At 39.5% G+C, this 18,294-nt stretch overlaps 1 protein-coding gene across 1 annotated transcript in view; it reads right to left on the reverse strand.

The window, feature by feature from the left end:
• Positions 1-2,710: 2,710 nt before the first annotated feature.
• Positions 2,711-18,294, reverse strand: part of LOC106586800 (VPS10 domain-containing receptor SorCS3) — a 206,897-nt gene continuing 191,313 nt past the window's right edge. The window contains exons 19-27 of the mRNA XM_014174489.3: positions 16,883-17,069; positions 14,380-14,513; positions 13,546-13,669; positions 12,976-13,088; positions 8,150-8,281; positions 7,744-7,843; positions 5,355-5,460; positions 3,999-4,159; positions 2,711-3,520 (exon numbers count right to left, since the gene is read on the reverse strand). Of these exons, the coding sequence (XP_014029964.2) occupies positions 3,462-3,520; positions 3,999-4,159; positions 5,355-5,460; positions 7,744-7,843; positions 8,150-8,281; positions 12,976-13,088; positions 13,546-13,669; positions 14,380-14,513; positions 16,883-17,069 (1,116 nt within the window). The 3' untranslated portion in view covers positions 2,711-3,461. The remainder of the gene's footprint in view (positions 3,521-3,998; positions 4,160-5,354; positions 5,461-7,743; positions 7,844-8,149; positions 8,282-12,975; positions 13,089-13,545; positions 13,670-14,379; positions 14,514-16,882; positions 17,070-18,294) is intronic.

Genomic DNA, 18,294 nt, shown 5'->3' on the forward strand with positions numbered 1-18,294 from the left:
CGTGAGAGAGAGAGCGAGAAAGAGAGAGAGAGAGCGAAAGAGAGAGAGATGAACAGAGGTTCGAAACAAGAATTCAGACACCCACACTCACACACACAGTAACGTGTTAGATATAGCAATAACAATGTCAGTTTAATATGCAGTGCAAAGCACCTCCTATTACCCTTCTCAGAGTTTTAAGAATTCCATTACACAGAGAGAAATGCGTTGATGTAGAAAAATACATTTATTTGAAACAATTTCAAAATGACATTTTCTTTACAGTAGAAATATTGAAATTAAGATGAAACATAACAGTACTGATGATGCATGCATTTGTAGGATTTGTGCAATGAAGAGTATTACAATGTTCTGCCCTTAGAATCATAATACATGTGGTAAAGAGGTCAATGGAACGCAGACCGTGGGGATTGGCGCACATTCAACAAATCTGATCTAACAAAGTGGAGAGCTGTCAAATCCATCACGATTGATGTATTGTAACAGACCTACTAAATGGTTACTAAAGTGTGCATAACATTTTAGAAGTTTTCCCTTTTCAGGTTTGAAGAAGACTGCTAAATGCTAACTCCCGTTCGTATAAGCTGGTAGCATAGCTATTATACAGAAATCTGTGGTGGTAGTCAGTCGTGTTCAACATTTGTACCAAAAACCAATCAAACCAGCTCAATGGAATCTAATGTAAAGCAATGAACACAAGAGAGTACTTTTCAAACGAACGCTACAGAATAAAATATCTACAGCAATAAATAAGCACACAAACTGTAACAAATATAACAAAACCCAATTACAGTGCCTTGCGAAAGTATTCACCCCTCTTGGCATTTTTCCTATTTTGTTGCGTTACAACCTACCATCACTTTCCCTACAAACCTGCAGTAGTACAGAAAAATATATTTTCAAAATAGGTCATGCCTCTGAAGGATGTCTGAAGAACTTAGCACTGTTGAATGATCAACGACCAAGATGAAAATGCCAACGCATGTTTCCCGCTCATAGGGCAATAAGAGCTTTGAGGCTCATGGGATGAATAGTTGTAATCCACCGCTATAATGGCCTTACATGTCGAAGGAATGTCTTCTGAAGAAATTCAGGAGAAATAAAAGGAAATATTCACGTGGATGAACTCTCAGTAAACTTTTAGCTCAGCTAGTTCAGCTTAGTCTGCCAGTGGAGGAGTCACCTTAGGAACTGGTGTTGGCAGAGATGGCACAAAGAAAAAACTATTTAATGTTCCCGTTATCTGACACTACGTTAATCTTGTTTTCTTTTAATAAGTATTTGAACAAAGCCGGCGTGACACTGAGAACATCAAAGAGAGTTGTCAACAACAAACAAAATAGGGACAGTCAGATGAGTGAGGACGATGCAATTATCGTTCAACAAAACAAGGTGTTGCTTTGTTATGTCATGTCAGGAAAAATGCCTCTGTGGATGGAGTTTCATGCATCATAACAACGTTAGATTGTTGCTACTGCAACAGCTTGCTAAGACAACTGCTACAACACTCGTATTAGAATGTAGCACCACTCTTGTTACAATGTAACAAGGGACTACAGATTCAGAAGCTCTTTCCTTTACTACTGAACACACTTATGTGCACGATCACGGGAAACACTTTCCTTGTGCAACATTCTCTAAACATCCCTGTCCTTCTCTCCTCTCACTCTCCTATGTGTCGTCACGTGCTGACTCTAGGCACGGCATTGTGGGATAGCTCGGCATGGTGAATTCGGTGCTTAACCATCCACTCATCTCCGCTTATTGCCAGACTGGCTACACCTGCTGCCAGGGACGTGTGCGTGCCTTCAAGCCGCTGACTGGCTGACTGGAGCTCCTGCTCCTACTCTTGCTGATGACAGCTTTCGGAGGACTGCATTGCACAGCAGTGTAGTGGAGGAAACCAGCTACTAGTTAGCATGTACACTATTGTGTGTATTTCACCACGTTAGGGAATTCAAGTGGTGGAACTTGACTCAACAGTTGGTTTCTAACTTCTAAATGAAGCTGATGAAATGTGTTGATAGTGGGATAATTTGATAAGACTCAAACGGATGGGATGATGGTTTAAAATCAGGGACTTGTGTCGTTTTTGCTCTAGATACCTTATCAGATGAGTGGAAAGTCAACACAAAGTTGTTTTGTTCCCTTCTTGTATGGAAATATTGTTTGAGAGAATGTTTGAGGAGATTACCATGACACTCTATGAGAGTTGATATGCTTTACAGAGACAGAACACTCTATGAATAGATGCCAGCAAAGGACATGATAAACTATAGCACTGCAAAATACCCCCAAGATACTTGTCCTTGACACACTGATGGGCCTTATACAATATACTCATCAGTAATAACAATTGTCATGTACAACAATGTGTGATCATCTTGATGATTCAGACACAAATTTCATCCACGGATCGAAAATGGTTGATTCCACTTTTCTCGTTACATTCAAAGGGCAAACATTAGAAATAATCCCATGATGTTTATGGCAAGTGTCGGCTGTTACAAGGAGTTTAACAGTTGAGATGCAGGTAAAAATGACCACCAATGATGTGTTTTATTTCATTTCAAGCAGGGGTGGCGTTGTGTTAAACCTGGTTTGATATTTAGAAAATGATGCCCATCTTAACAGTTAAACCCTTTGTACAAGATAGATACATTGTATAGCCATAAATTAACTAAATGAAGAATATGCGAGTCTGTGTATATACTGTATGTAAAAGTGACTGAGCTCTTTTAATGAATAGAAAATAACTATTTACAACACTTGCTTATCTACAACACATACATCTTGTCCTTAATAATAACATGCACAAGTCAAGGACGTCATTAAAAACAAAGTTGGACTCTTTCTATAAGTAACATCTTGCTTTTTAACACACTTTTAAGAACTGATAACAGGCCATGACTAGATCTCCTGTGTTCGGCATTGTACTTTTACTAGAAGCGTGTGAAAAGTAAACATACATATTGTATATACAGAGCGATAACTGATATCTGAAGATAATATGGTACATTTTCAATAATATTCCCTGTTAGATCGGAGACCTAGACATGATGGCCCATACAGACAAAAACTCTTATACCTCATGAAAAGTAAAACATTAAGAAATGTACATAACTCTCTTCGTAGGTTTTGAAAAAGGCTTTGATAAAAGTCCATGAAATAAGACAATTACGGACTGAAAATGTAACGTTTCTTTGTAATCCAAATTGTGTAACAGTAGGCCTAAGAAGCTCATACTTGTAATTGAAACTTGTCTCGTTGAGTGGATTTCAGATTCGCCACATAGATGCTATCAAGCAAGACACCCATGCTCATCAGTATAAACCAGGTCCTTAGAAAACTATTAACATTGGGGTTGTGTTTGAGAAATTTCAAAAGAAACCAAAAAAAGAGGGAACCCTTAAAATGGCAATACTTTGTCTGTACACATTTGTTGCATTCCTTCCTCGGCTTTACACGCTAGTACAGTTTGGAATCTCCCTTGTGCTCTCGCAGGCATTCCCAATTCGCCCTGGGGTAGAGAGAGAAAAAAAAAAACAAGAACAACATAGGTTAGTCCACTGGTAGTAGAGGCGTTGATGTCTGTGAAACAAATAACTACTTTGACATTGATACTGCCTGTTAATTACTGGGGTTTCATTACAATGTCTTATCAAAAGCTCTGAAGCTGTTGTTTCATGTGTGGGATATTAGTGGCTGACCCATTGGTTCATTTGTTTCCTTGTTTTCTTCTGAAGATACAGTACTCCTCCTTTTTCCTACCAGTTAATTCCATGTAAAGAAACAATGTAGACTTTATAAACACTATGTATTGTATACACTGCAGGTCAAAAGTCAACATTGTTATACATGGAGATATGACCCATATGTGTTCTAGTCCAATACAATTAATTTGGACAAAGTATGTGTAATATTGTTGGAAGTTCATAGTCACCAAATTAGCAACTTGCTATTAAAAAATTATTTATCAGACTATGTATGTATCTTACGTTTAACTCTGGCGTCCATCTCCTTCTCCATGACTTCTTTGGGCGTAGAGAACTCACTGAGGGTGATCTTAGGCGTGCTGTCGCTCTGGCTGACTGAACCGATCATCTCCTGCTCTTTCTCCTGGTTCACTTCCGCGTATATGTTAATCCAGGGGATTTTTCTGCAGATTGGTAAATGTAGACAGTCAACCGCCATGTTAAAATAGGGAATGACTATTCAACGATGATCCATCCCTTTGGCAACATTTCTCAAAGATGTATATTACACTTTTTGTTCAGAGTTGGTATGTTGACAAAACTATATTAATCCCCCTATTATCATGAAGCCACTATATATCTAACTAAGAAAATCTTAATCTATACATCATTAAATCCCCATATGACATCAATGTAGTGATATAAGACTGTAATCCTAATGTATTTACACTACCATTCAAAAGTTTGGGGTCACTTAGAAATATCCTTGTTTTTGAAAGAAAAGCAACATTTTGGTCCATTAAAATAACATCAAATTGATCAGAATTGCAGTGTAGACATTGTTAATGTTGTAAATGACTATTGTAGCTGGAAACGGCTGACATGGGCGTACAGAGGCCCATTATCAGCAACTATCACTCCTGTGTTCCAATGGCACGTTGTGTTAGCTAATCCAAGTTTATCATTTTAAAAGGCTAATTGATCATTAGAAAACCCTTTTGCAATTATGTTAGCACAGCTGAAAACTGCCGTCCTGATTAAAGAAGCACTAAAACTGGCCTTCTTTAGACTAGTTGAGGACATTTCTATGTGACTCCAAACTTTTGAACGGTAGTGTACATTTTGCATATTCTCAGAAAAATCTTTTCCCATTTCTATTTATGATTAGAAATGTGTTTCATCCACTCGTACTTCAATTTATTTGAACTTACAAGTAATTTTGTTACTTAATTGTTTTGCTTTGTCGTGTGTGACATTTCAATAAATCTGTTTCTTCTTTAGATTAATCCGTGAATTTCCATATCCATAATTGATGCGTTTTCAGCTGACTTTTCCATGAAAATAATTGTAATAATTAATCTTCTAACAGCCAAAGTATGGCAACAGCATATTAAGCAATTAAATGATAGTTTTCTTAACATAACATCACTGATTCACACATGTGCCTCATGCATCCAAATCAGTCTAAATTTGTTTACAACACCTACAATATAAAGGAATTTTTTAAAGTTATTTCAAAGGAACTTTAGTTCATTATTGATGCAGGCCCTACCAATCTAGCATATTATTATAATATGCATTATTAATGATGATGGCAGGTGATTAGAGCAGTGCTGCGATATAGTGTTCAAGGATATAATCATGCAGTACAGTACATACCTCTTGAATTTGTAGATGAGAAACACTGCTAAACCCAGGAATACCACTGATAGGAGCATCAGCATGGCTGAACTGCTGTGTCTCGGGTTGGAATCCACCAAGGGTGCTGTAACAGAGGGTAGAGGAAGATGAATGTTAAACAAAGCAAGAACATAGCAACATAATAAAGGCTAATCTGGGAATGCCCTGGAGATTTTCTTGCTTCATTGCCAATATTGATCCTATACTGTATAATATTGTGTTACTAATAACAACCATGGTGGTACAGTTGAGATGTATATTTTGCATCACAACAGTCTGCTATGGTAGGGATACATACAGGCAATGCATATGCTTTACTTGAATCAATTTGTTGATTCAAGTAAATAAATCTGGCTATGTATTATGGGTCGATCCAAGGCAATGATAGTGCATTTTTAATATCCCAAATTGAAAAGTCTGTGATAGCGTGTAATTACTATTTCTCAATGGTTGCCTTTTCTCCAACTAAAAGCCATCTGCTTTTAACAAGCATAGCAACATTTATATTCAGAGGTAAATGCTAAATTATGGTTAAATCAAGCCTTTTACATCGATAACTGTCACAAATAAAGTGCAACACTTACTGTGGAATAAACTGGGGGTATGTGGTGATGATTATACTATTTAACACCTCTCTCTGTGGTATTACACACCCTTGACACACAAACACACACACATGCACACTTTACGGTCCAGCACCCGCAGACCTGCTTGTGTGTCACGCCCTGACCATAGAGAGCCCTTGGTTCTCTATGGGGTAGTAGATCAGGGCGGGACTAGGGGGTGATCTAGTATATCTATTTCTATGTTGGTGCTAATGTGGTTCCCAATTAGAGGCAGCTGTTTATCGTTGCCTCTGATTGGGAACCATATTTAGGTAGCTATTTCCCCACCTGTGTTTTGTGGGATATTGATTGTTTGTTAGTGTGTTTGGGCACTATGTCCTCACGGTCTTTGTAAGTTTTGTTAGTTTCACTTAAATAAATATGTGGAACTATACTCACGCTCCGCCTTGGTCCGCTCATTTCCAAGATTGTGACATTGTGTATACCTAGCCCTTTAAGCCACAGACGGCCAGCTCAAGGCTATGTGTTCTCACTGGGATTACGTGGCTAATAGAACCTTCAAAATATGTACTATTAGACCTGTCAAACCCCTTTCCAACCCCCACCATTACATAAAAAAAACACGTGAAGAGTTCCAAAAAGTGACATTTTATGTGAAATGTTGTGATTTTCCACATGTGAAATCATGTGGTTTTTCCGTAAGGGCACTTCCAACTTTAACCTTCAACTCTTCCATAAGAAGCCAGCTGGTTGTAACGCCCTGGCCATAGAGAGTGGTTTTTGTTCTTTATTTTGGTTAGGCCAGGGTGTTACATTGGGTGGGCGTTCTATGTTCTATGTTGGCTGGTTTCTTTGGTTTGGCCGTGTGTGGCTCCCAATCAGGCACAGCTGTAGTTCGTTGTTGCTGATTGGGAGTCACACATAAGTAGCCTGTTTTTCCTTTGGGTCTTGTGGGTGATTGTATTCTGTTAGTGTGTTTTCCTGACAGAACTGTTTCTGGTCGTTTTTTGTTTCGTTTTTGTATTGTGTTCGTTCAGTCTATTAAAATTCTAATGATGAACACATCCTCCGCTGCACCTTGGTCTAATTCTGATAACGGCCGTTACACTGGTGTAGTAAGTGTGGTGTTGTAGCTGTATATACTGTAGTAGAAGGCTGGACTACTGCTCTGTATCCATTCAATACTCTCAACTGAGAATCTTTTCCAATGTGAAAGAGGATTTGTGTTGTTTTTGGGTGGACACTGGCAAATAATTTCAATTGCAGCCAAGAGTAGTTATTTGTTTGTCTCATTTTGAGCCAATACTCAAACTGGTGTAATGTTGATTATTTTTAGGCGATTCTGAATTCTGCAAGCATTTATAACCAAACTTCTCTTTTTTTGTCATTTTCTCAAGGACTAAACAATCAACATAATTATACTCAGCGCAACACTCATTTTGTGGTTGGATGGTTGTTAAAGACAGTGAACAGCTGTTTGGTATCTTGATGGCAGATATAAAATATCAACTGTCTCAAGGAGTTCTACTTAAAATAAAATCTATCCTCCCTTTCCTCACACGCCCTCCTCCAATCTTCATACACCCAAGATTGTGACAAACATATAAGCCATTTTTAATCCAGAACCAAAAAAATGTGTTTGGTTTATGCTATACAAATATGAAGACGTTAGCTCCAGTAAATTGCATTGCATTTGTGACATCACAAAAAGAAACAAACACAGCTAAAAAAATATATGATTTCTTGTGCAAGTACATACAGCTAATTTATGTAATTATCTTGATACTAACTTCTTTCCTTACCCAAAGTTAGCTGAGTGATGTAAACAATTACTCTTGCTCCTGGCTTTAGCTCAAACTCCACCAGATTCTGGTTCAGAGCGCTAGCAAGTATCTCAGAGATCTGTTGAAGGAGATGAAAGAAGCATAATTTAGTCAAACAGTTGTCACACTTTGCAGCTCTTTCAATTCACACACAATACAAAGTTAAATAATATTTGCTGTTTCGTCATGACACCCATGGTTTAGTTGTCTCAATCGTCGGACTCGGCGCATAGAATTAATGTCTGTGTGTGTCATTTCAGCCATGACAATGCATTTATCCTATTGTGTGAATTGGTGTGAAGGATTGGAAACAATTTGTCATACATGCCATGACAGAATTACAATAACTCTCAAAATGTCAGTGTCCAATCTAACTATCCCATACCTGCTCTAGCTCCTCCTCGCTCTTTTTCCTGCCCTCTGATTGGTTCTTGTGTGGTAACAGGAAGAGCTCAGCGGCCGTTGGCACCCCTGGAAACACTGCAACCAACAGCTGATCCTCTGGAAAGTCTGATACCTGTTGACAATGGACAGTACTGTTACAATAAGTTCATACTTGTATGGTATTCTTAGTCTACAGTCAAAAACACTGCCCTTAGATTATATACATATTTAACATGTTTGAAATAAAAGGAGAGGGAGGGGACAATGATATAGCTTTGGGCTTGACCAACATGTGTTAATAACCAATACAACCTCCAGGTAAACAATGGTACAATATGTCACCAATAGATGACAAGTCAGCCTTAATTCAACTTTCTTTTTCAGTAACACTTTGTTTGACACCTAGCATCATAACACGTTATGACACGGTTATAACCATGTCATATGTCTTAACAGTTGACATAACCTGTCATAACATTGTCATAACACTGTCATGACACATATATTTAGACGTGTTGTGACATACTGTACAGTACCAGTCCAAAGTTTGGACACGCCTACTCATTCAATGGTTTTTCTTTATTTTTACTATTTTCTACAGTACATTGAAGAACAACAGTGAATACCTCCAAACTATGAAATAACACATATGGAATTATGTAGTAACCAAAAAAGTGTTAAACAAATCAAAATATATTTTAGATTTTATATTCTTCAAAGTAGCCACCCTTTGCCTTGATGACAGCTTCGCACACTCTTGGCATTCTCTCAACCAGCTTCATGAGGTAGTCACCTGGAATGCATTTCAATTAATAGGTGTGCCTTGTTAAAAGTTAATTTGTGAAATTCTTTCCTTCCTAATGTGTTTGAGCCAATCCGTTGTGTTGTGACAAGGGAGGGATGTTATACAGAAAATAGCCCTGTCATCAAGGCATTTGTTGACTACATTGAAAAATCTCAAATATAAAATATATTTTGATTTGTTTAACACTTTGCTGGTTACTACATAGTTTTGATGTCTTCACTATTATTTTACAATGTAGAAAATATTAAAAATAAAGAAAAACTCTTGAATGAGTAGGGGTGTCCACATTTTTGTCTGGTACTGTATATTACAATATTTTATGGCTGGTTATGACATCTATGTAAGAGTGTTAAAGCCCACAAAACATACCACACAAGGCAAACCAATCCATTCTACTTGGAAATAGTATGTTATATAACATTTCTTAAATTGTCCATTTTATTACCATTGTAATTGTGCCCACATTGATGTCAAACATGTGCCTAGCCCAATGCTCTTTCGCTGATGACTGGGATGAATGCAGGAGAAGGACAAACACCCTCTTTGGAACTTATGACTGACAGTCATGTATGTAATAGGCCTATCTGGCTTATATTATTACCCTTACAACAACAAGAATGTTCCATATTTTGGAATCAAAGTTTGTTTGTTCACAACATTCTAAACATGTATATGTAGCGCTACCACTAGGGGGAGACATTCGGACTGTTAACTGCAGGCGCAAGCATAATACGTTGGAAGAAGAGAAGCAGGAAGGGAAGACTAGTGGAAAAATGGGAAAGGAAAAATGAAGCTTCTTGACAGGGAAAAAATTAAACATAAATAATACAATTTAAATTTAAATAATTTGATGTTGTTGTAATGAATTCTTTACGGTCATATATTTTTTTCCTCAAATTTTGAATAACTTATGACAAATACACATTGTCATGAAGCATTATGACCATCCTGTGTCACTTTACTTGTACTAAGAAAATACACTTTATGACACTGAAGCATTATGACCATCCTTTGTCACTTTACTTGTACTAAGAAAATACACTTTATGACACTGTCAATAATCATTATGAACATCCTGTGTTATTTTACTTGGGCTAATACACTTCATGACACTGTCAAGAAGCATTATGAGCATCATAATCATATAAGCCAGATAGGTCTATCACGTACATGCCCTTATGTTGGTCATAAGTCACAAATAAGGTGTCTTGTCCTGCTCCTGAAATCTGCTCCTGCATTCATGCCAGTCATGAGCAACAGACCATTGGGGTAGGTACATGTCTGACATCAATGTGTGTTTGCAATTTAATATGGTACATTTTAGAAAATGTAATATAACATAAACCTACTGTTTACAAGTAGGTTACGGTGTAATAGAATGGTTTGCTTTGTGTGGTAGGTTTTGTGGGTTTTGACACTCTTATGTAGGTGTCATAACCAGCCATACAATAATGCAATATGTCACAACAGGCTAAATATCTGTGCCATGATAATGTTATGACCATATATTGACAGTTTATGACAAGTTGTTTCAGCTGTTATGACCTACTATGATATGGTTATGACCGTGTCCTAATGTGTTATGACCCTTGGTGTCAAATAAAGTTTTGTACTGTTTTCAATCCAATCTCAACCTCCATGTTTTTGCAAAAGTGTATTTCTTTCTTGATGGGAAAAGTACGTCTTGCCAAACAACTGTTTTTCCAGGCCTTCAAAATAGCTGCTACTAAATGTTTTTCTTTAGAATGTCCTTTATCCACTTTAGATTACCAGCGAGGCACGGGTTCCAACCAGCCATCAGTGTCCATTTAAAAAGCCACTAATGTTTTTATGGGTTCTCTATTTGACTTCCGGCGGACAATGGAGTGGCGTAGTCGGCAAGTCACATACATTTGAAGCACATCAATTATCAAGCCTTAATAAAATCACTATTTGAGTAGCAAAGTAGTGGACAAATAAAGAGCAAAGGAATGACTTTCAATGAGGGGAAAGAGGTATAGAATGAATGGTAGAGGGAAGGGGAGAGGGAAGGGGATACGATGCAATAGCCCCTGTAAAAATCAATACACTCAGCCCATATTTGTTCTCTTTGCGATCACTCATTAGTCTAAAAAGTCTTCTGGCTCTGTGTACTTGGGTAGCGCTGGCATTTTGTGCCCCCAAACTCATTGGCTGGAGTGAAAAATGTGATCTGCGTTAAGGGAGGAGAGTAGGTGAGTCAGACAGTCAACTGAGTGAGTGTTTTGGAGGGAACTTTGTCTAAGCCCAAATTTGGTTGGAAAACCACCTCTTCAGAACTGTATCTTGTTGCTTTAATATTTTAATTAACAGCAAACGCTTTTGGAGCGGCTTCCTCACAATCTTACTGTATGCAAAGCTAAATAAATAAGATTAAACTGTAGTGAATTATTAATTACTATTGTAAACACACCATGAAATGGATTCTGTTTTTCATTCGTTGTGAACTTGACGATACTGGGTTATTCTATCTTCATAACTCCTTCCATAGTGCACTATTTCCAACAATGTTGTTATAAATAGGTTATGATGATTCACCTATAACTATGATTTTATTCTGTGAAGTAAAGTACAGTCGTTACCCAGGAAATGAAGGGGAGAAAGGGATGCCCAGAAGAAGTGCAGTCTCTTAGGGAAGAAAGAGGACATGTTAACCTCTTGCACCGCACTGAGAGGTGAATTAACAAGTGGTGGTGAAACCAGGGGGGGCTTCCGCGAAACATCAGAAATTATATGAATTTCCCGACAGTCACTGTCTGGAACCTGAGAATGAGTTTTCGGCATCTTCCTTGTTCCGCAGAGGGAGGAAAGAAGAAGCCGGAGAAAGCGGAGATGGAATGACTTCGGAAAATAACTTGAAATAGCCTCTATTACTGAACTCCCCATTCAAACCTCTATTAAGCAGTGGGTTGAAATCAGCTGAGGAGAAAAAGCCCTGCCTGGCTCTCACTATTGTCAGCCATAGAGCTGTACTGTAGTACGGCAACACCGCAGTTTAATGGACCCTGACATTAATTGCGATTTTGCTGCGATCTTTGCTTTATTGTGGGGAGTTGTTTACCTTGACACGATGGAATATGTTTCATCTTGAAGGTGAACTGAACGTGAACCTCAGAAAATCAAAAAAGAAATGAAGAGAATAATTCAAATAACACTTTGTATGGCGATTGTTGCACAATATCTAGACTATGAACCCTAAGTCAACTCTAGCAGTACATGGATGAATAGGCCTTAATATGATTTCCTTTTAGAGAAAGGGTGAAAGAGTTGAAAGGAGGGATGGTTTGATAGGATTAAACTGTATATGGAGGAGCATATGACACATGAACTAGTGTTCATAAACTCAATAGATACAGTATAATGTATGTAGGTACTAAAAGGTTGTATAACAAAACATTTTGTATGAAAAGAGGTGCTGTAACAGTCTATTGAGGCTAGCAATTAATAGCTCAAGCTAGATCTATAGCTGTCTATAGCCATGAACATACTATGTGGCTCCCAGGTGACAAAGTGCACTTTATCCCTCACAAAGCCTCACTTTGACCTCTATCACAGTAGCTCCCTCCACTGGCTCTCAGCCTAGCTCGCCTGAGGCGCCTCTCATATCAAATCAACTGTGGAGATGGTGAAAACACAGAGAGACCACAAGTCTCACACTATAGGCCTAAACCAACACACAAAGTGGAAGAGTAACACACTTAACTATGACATATCAGCACTAGCTCTCCTCCACAGATACTACGCACATCCAATGTCACAGTAATGCCTAAGATCTCCTTCATTCCAGGCTAATTCCGAAGAACGCAATTCATTGCTCAGACTTCTGAAAATAAGTTGTTAGTGCTCATCAAACTGCCTTGAGGGGGGAAGAAGAAGCCGAGCCTCTCGCACCTGTGTGAAAACGGATCACAGGACAGCCCGAGGGCGAACGCCAAAGCGTCTGAGTGGATAAAAAGAGACGAGAGAGAGGGAGAATAAGAGAGAAGGAAGGAATTCACACTTACTTGGAGCAGAGCCTTCTTAATAACTCTCCCCACATCCTGTCTCCACTCGGGGACGTCAGGGTTGTACTCATCCAGATTAGGGGAGAAAGATAAAAGCAGAGATTTGAAGAACTCTGTCAGAAAGAGAGAGAGAGACCCAGGGGAGAAACAGAAACAGACCGTTAATTCAGCCCCTGATCTAGGTGCATTATTCTCAAGGTATCCTCCTCATTCCCCACTGTCATTCGTTCTGGTTGTGTCCCTCTTCTAACTGTCTTCTGATGGGTGGGAAATCTGACAGAGATGTTGGTGTGTGTGAGTGTGTGGGTACAGTATGCATGTGGTTTGACAAGAGAAGATGATTGCTAGCACAAGTGATTTCTTAGATAATTGGGGAAATGTCCCCTTTCGTATATATCCAGACATATTCAAATGTAAAGTACACTCAAAAGTTGCATACCAACTGAGATGCCTGCTAGATGTGCTAATTCTACATTAAGTAGGAGAGAGAGAGAGAGAGCGAGAGAGAGAGAGAGAGAGAGAGAGAGAGAGAGAGAGAGAGAGAGCGAGCGAGAGAGAGAGAGAGAGAACCTTGGACTGCTATCGTCTTGGTGTCTTGCAGTATGGTGTTGGCTGAAGACACTTGGACCGTAACAGTGTTCATTCCCTCGCTGGTGAAGGTGTACGAGATGCTCCCGTCTAAGCTGATCACCGGCTGGAGGAAGAGACAAAATTGATGATCACACTTTGATCCGGTCATAATCCCTTCACCTAAAACCTTTAGCTAAAACCCCAGAACATGAAAGAAACCCATTTCAGATGATAACAACTTCTCCTTGAACTTCTCACTAAGAGTAGTCAGAAGTTCTGACTTGAGTAAAACCCTACAAAACACATCCTCCCCATAAGACCTAGAACCAATGCAGCTAAGGTCATAACTTGTGACATACTAATAAGATGTCTGAACAAAATATAAGATCAGAGACTGCTCCGCATCTATCATAGCCGTCTTCAATAATAGAAGAGGTCAATGTATGTAATACCATAGAAATCATGTATAACCCATATATACATCAGTGGAGGCTACTGAAGGGAGAACAGCTTATAATAATGGCTGAAATGGAATGGAACTGGAATGGAAACCATGTCTTGATGTGTTCTATGCTGTTCCATTGATTCCGTTCTAGCAATTACAACAAGTCTGTCCTCCGATTTAGTTAAAGCGACACCAGCCACCACTGCAGTACATGTACATTATATGGTATTATAGAGTAAGTCCCCTTTTGAATAGTGCCCATGTACCTCTACTAATGTTGTACAGTTGGTAACCCACATATACTGTATACTATACACAACACTGGAGTCCCACAGAGCTCGGTTCTAGGCCCTCTTCTGTGTACACCAAGTGTTTTAAGTCTAATTTACCTCAGTGCTGTTCCCCAGCCACCAGAAGTAGGTGACGGTCCTGGAGTGGATGGGCCAGACCACTGCTGTTAGGTTTACTTCCTTGTTCTTGATGGCCACAAATGGAGCCAGCAACTGGACATGTTCAACAGGACCTGATACAAACACAGAGGATGATTCATATTCAGTATTGGATGCTTCAGACTCAGTATTGGATGATTCAGACTCAGTATTGGATGATTCAGACTCAGTATTGGATGATTCAGACTCAGCATTGGATAATTTAGACTCAGTATTGGACGATTCAGAGTGAGTATTGGACGATTCAGAGTGAGTATTGGATGATTCAGACTCCGTATTGGATGATTCAGACTCCGTATTGGATGATTCAGACTTCGTATTGGATGATTCAGACTCCGTATTGGATGATTCAGTCTCCATATATGATTGTAATTACAAGGACATTGCTTGAGACTGCCTACTTCACAATAGGAAAAGCACTCGCACATAGACATATTATTTTAGATAATTTTTTGTTTAAATATGAAAAGCACTGGCACATCCAAATATTCATTTTACAGGTGCTTGGGAAAAAATAAATAGAAACCTTCTTAAATGAAGAATTAGAGAAAAGAAGATCTCTCACACTGAGCTTGCCAGTATCACTTATCAGCATCACTGGGGTAATGTGTGGGATCTTCTCAATAAGACTACGTTAGCTGAAAAGGGAAGGTGAATGAAATCTTCCTCAACATAACTGTCATAATGTTTTATAGTTTTGATGGAATTTAGTTGGAGAACAAGATTTATTCTGGACTTAAATCACATTGGCGTTAGCATGTTTTTGACGTGATACCTTGTGAGTAATACTGTGGTCTGCCATGCTGAGACCATAATAGGAGCTAACGTGGGTGTACGTGGCATTACCGTGATCTAAGTGGTGAAGGTTCCTATAGCGGAGAGATATAACATGGTATTTTAACAGTAAATCTCCGGCTGGCAGTGGTGTGACTCGGCGTTCAGGCTTGCACGTCTCCACCTGGGCTTCTGTTAAATTCTGTTATACTTTTTAACTGAGACTAATCTTTATCCTAGCTTTCAAACGCATGCAGTGTATGTATGTGTGTGGTGTTAGTGTCTGTGTATGTTTGTGTGTGTTTGTGATGTGTGTGACAGAGAAAGAAAGTGTGCGTATCTGTGTGTCTCCCCCTTTTAAGTTTGTGTCTATGCAGATGTGCGTGTGTGTGTTGAGTCATTTGGTCAGGCTCCCTAAACTGTGTCGGGTGTTAAAAATATTTCAATTTGAAATATGTGGTGGCATCGTGATTGGCACATTGATTAAAGCATTATCTGCACTCTCTCTCTCCTGTAAATTATCTCAAAATGTGCCAAACAGCCTCCCGAGTGCAGAGGTGTGAGGCACTGCATCACAGTGCTTGATGCATCACTACAGACCCGTGTTTGATCCCAGGCTTTGTCACAGCCAGCCGGGTCCGGGAGACCCATGAGGCAGTGCACAATCGGCACAGAGTTGTCCGGGTTAGGGGAAGGTTTGGCCGGCCAGTATATCCTTGTCCCATCGCACTCTAGCGACTCCTTGTGGCGGACCGGGCGCCTGCAATCTGACTGCGGTCGCCAGGTGGACGTTGTTTCCTCCGACACATTGGTGCGGCTGGCTTCCGGGTTAAGCGAGCAGTGTGTCAAGAAGCAGTGCGGCTTGGCAGGGTCGTATTTTGAAGAACGCACGGCTCTCGACCTTCGCCTCTCCAGAGTCCATACGGGAGTTGCAATGATGTGCCAAGACTGCAGCTACCAATTGGATATCACGAAATTGGGGAGAAAAAAGGGTAAAAGTTAAAAAAAAAGTAGAATAATTTGTACCTAACCACGGAGAAAAAAACACCAGCAGAATCAACGACATCAAAAATATCAAAGTACACTGATTGAAAGTGTCGTGGTGACCAGATACAACATTTAAATGGCACCACTAATTGACGAACGCCTCGCTTTTCAAATCAAGAGACAAGGGGGCAATTCAAACACTGCACCTGAAAGAGCTGAATAATTCTTGAAGCCTTTTAGACATAAGCATGTTATATTTGTCGCTATTATTTACTTGACATTTGGCTGGCTGGTTCATTACAGGATGAAAAGACCGAGAGAGCATCAAAGTGCTGTACTATGTGCAGAGCATTCTGGTACTTTGCCTTTAACTGACTCCATTGTACACTGCTGTATATTTAGTAAGGTGGTTATTTACAGAGAGATATGAGGCAGAGATATTCAATTATGATCCTTGAGAACCACAGCACTGTTGTTTTCTATCCTTTCCCTCCAATCAGGGACTGATTCAGACCAGGGTCACCAGATGAGTGACCACTCTGGCCAATCAATGGCCGATGTCACAGTAACTGACCAATTATCTACCAGGTACAGTAGAAACTAAAACCAGAAGTACTTCATTCCTCAATGGTTGGAATTGAATATCCCTGACAAAATAGATGAATGTATAGAGGTGACGTACATGTAACATGGAGGTACAAGGTGGTAGTATCAAACCCCAGGGTGTTCTCCGCCAAGGCCGAGACACGGAATATCCCAGCCGTCTTATAAATGTGTCTGATACCCTCTTCGATCCAGCTCAGGTTGGAGTAGGAGACTGCCGTGCCATCTCCAAAATCCAGTTGGATGTTGGTTCTCATTGAGTCCCCCTGGAAAGCAAGTAAAGTCTCAAGTAAGGACTACAGATGAAGAAAGAAAGAAAGAAAGAAAGAAAGAAAGAAAGAAAGAAAGAAAGAAAGAAAGAAAGAAAGAAATAAGAGATACATAAAAAAATTAAGTTAAAGTTACGTAAAAAAAAATATATTCAACAATTACATTGTATTTGAGAGCCCAGCTAGATGCTTGTGCTTTTGTTTATTATAGATTTAAATACATATCATTGTTTTGTGGCGGCAGGTAGCTTAGTGGTTAGAGCTTTGGGCCAGTAACCAAAAGTTTGCTGGATTGAATCCCCGAGCCGACAAAGTAAAAATCTGTCGTTTTGCCCCTGAACAAGACAGTTAACCCACTGTTCCCTGGTAGGCCGTCATTGTAAATAACAATTTGTTCTTAACTGACTTGCCTAGTTGAATAAAGGTTAAAGGTAATTTTTTAAAATGGGGTCCAATACAATAACTCAAAACCACAGTACCATTCAGTAATCAGCACTAAGCATGCATGAGCACAGGCAGGGCATCTTTGTCTGTTTTTGTCAGAAGTCCAACAGATGGTGTTGTGACACCTCAACATCAGCATGCATCCTGAGTCTGACATGAGTTCTTGTGGTGTGAGTGTGTGTGTGCATACATGTGTGTGATGGAGAGAGAGAGAACCACAGGGAGGTCAAGGCAGTGTAGTAATCAAGAGACAGTAGGGTGGCAGGTACATTAGTCAACAGACTGCTGGGCTACATTCACACACAGACACAAGCAGTCAGCACCAGCCCAACATTGGGGTTGCATCATATTCTGCCCCACCGTGAGATCGGTCTGTTTGCCTGTTATGAGGCAAACAGGTTTGTGTGTGTGTGTGTGTCTCTCTCTCTCTCTATTTCTCTTTATTCACTATATGTTTTGCTTCTTTTCAAGCACAGCAGAGTATGAAAACACGAGAAGGCTTCTGGGGGTATATTTCACGCCATTGTACACTGAAAATTATAAACTATGACTAAGTCGAATAAAGAAAGGCAGAATAGAATGGAAGAAAAGGGATAATGTTGGCAGCTATTGTGTGGAACTGTAATGGCCCACAATCCTTTGCCAAAATGTCACTCGCAATGGCACTTAGGTTTTCAGTGGCGTCGATGTCATTCAGGCTTTTGTTGATGTCCGCTGTTCACATTCTCTGGACACTTCTAGTTCTATATCGAGGTGTCCTGGGATCACTAGCTAATCT

The sequence above is a fragment of the Salmo salar genome, chromosome 02 (genome assembly GCF_965601325.2).
Source record: "Salmo salar chromosome 02, fSalSal1, whole genome shotgun sequence".
Taxonomy (NCBI): domain Eukaryota; kingdom Metazoa; phylum Chordata; class Actinopteri; order Salmoniformes; family Salmonidae; genus Salmo; species Salmo salar.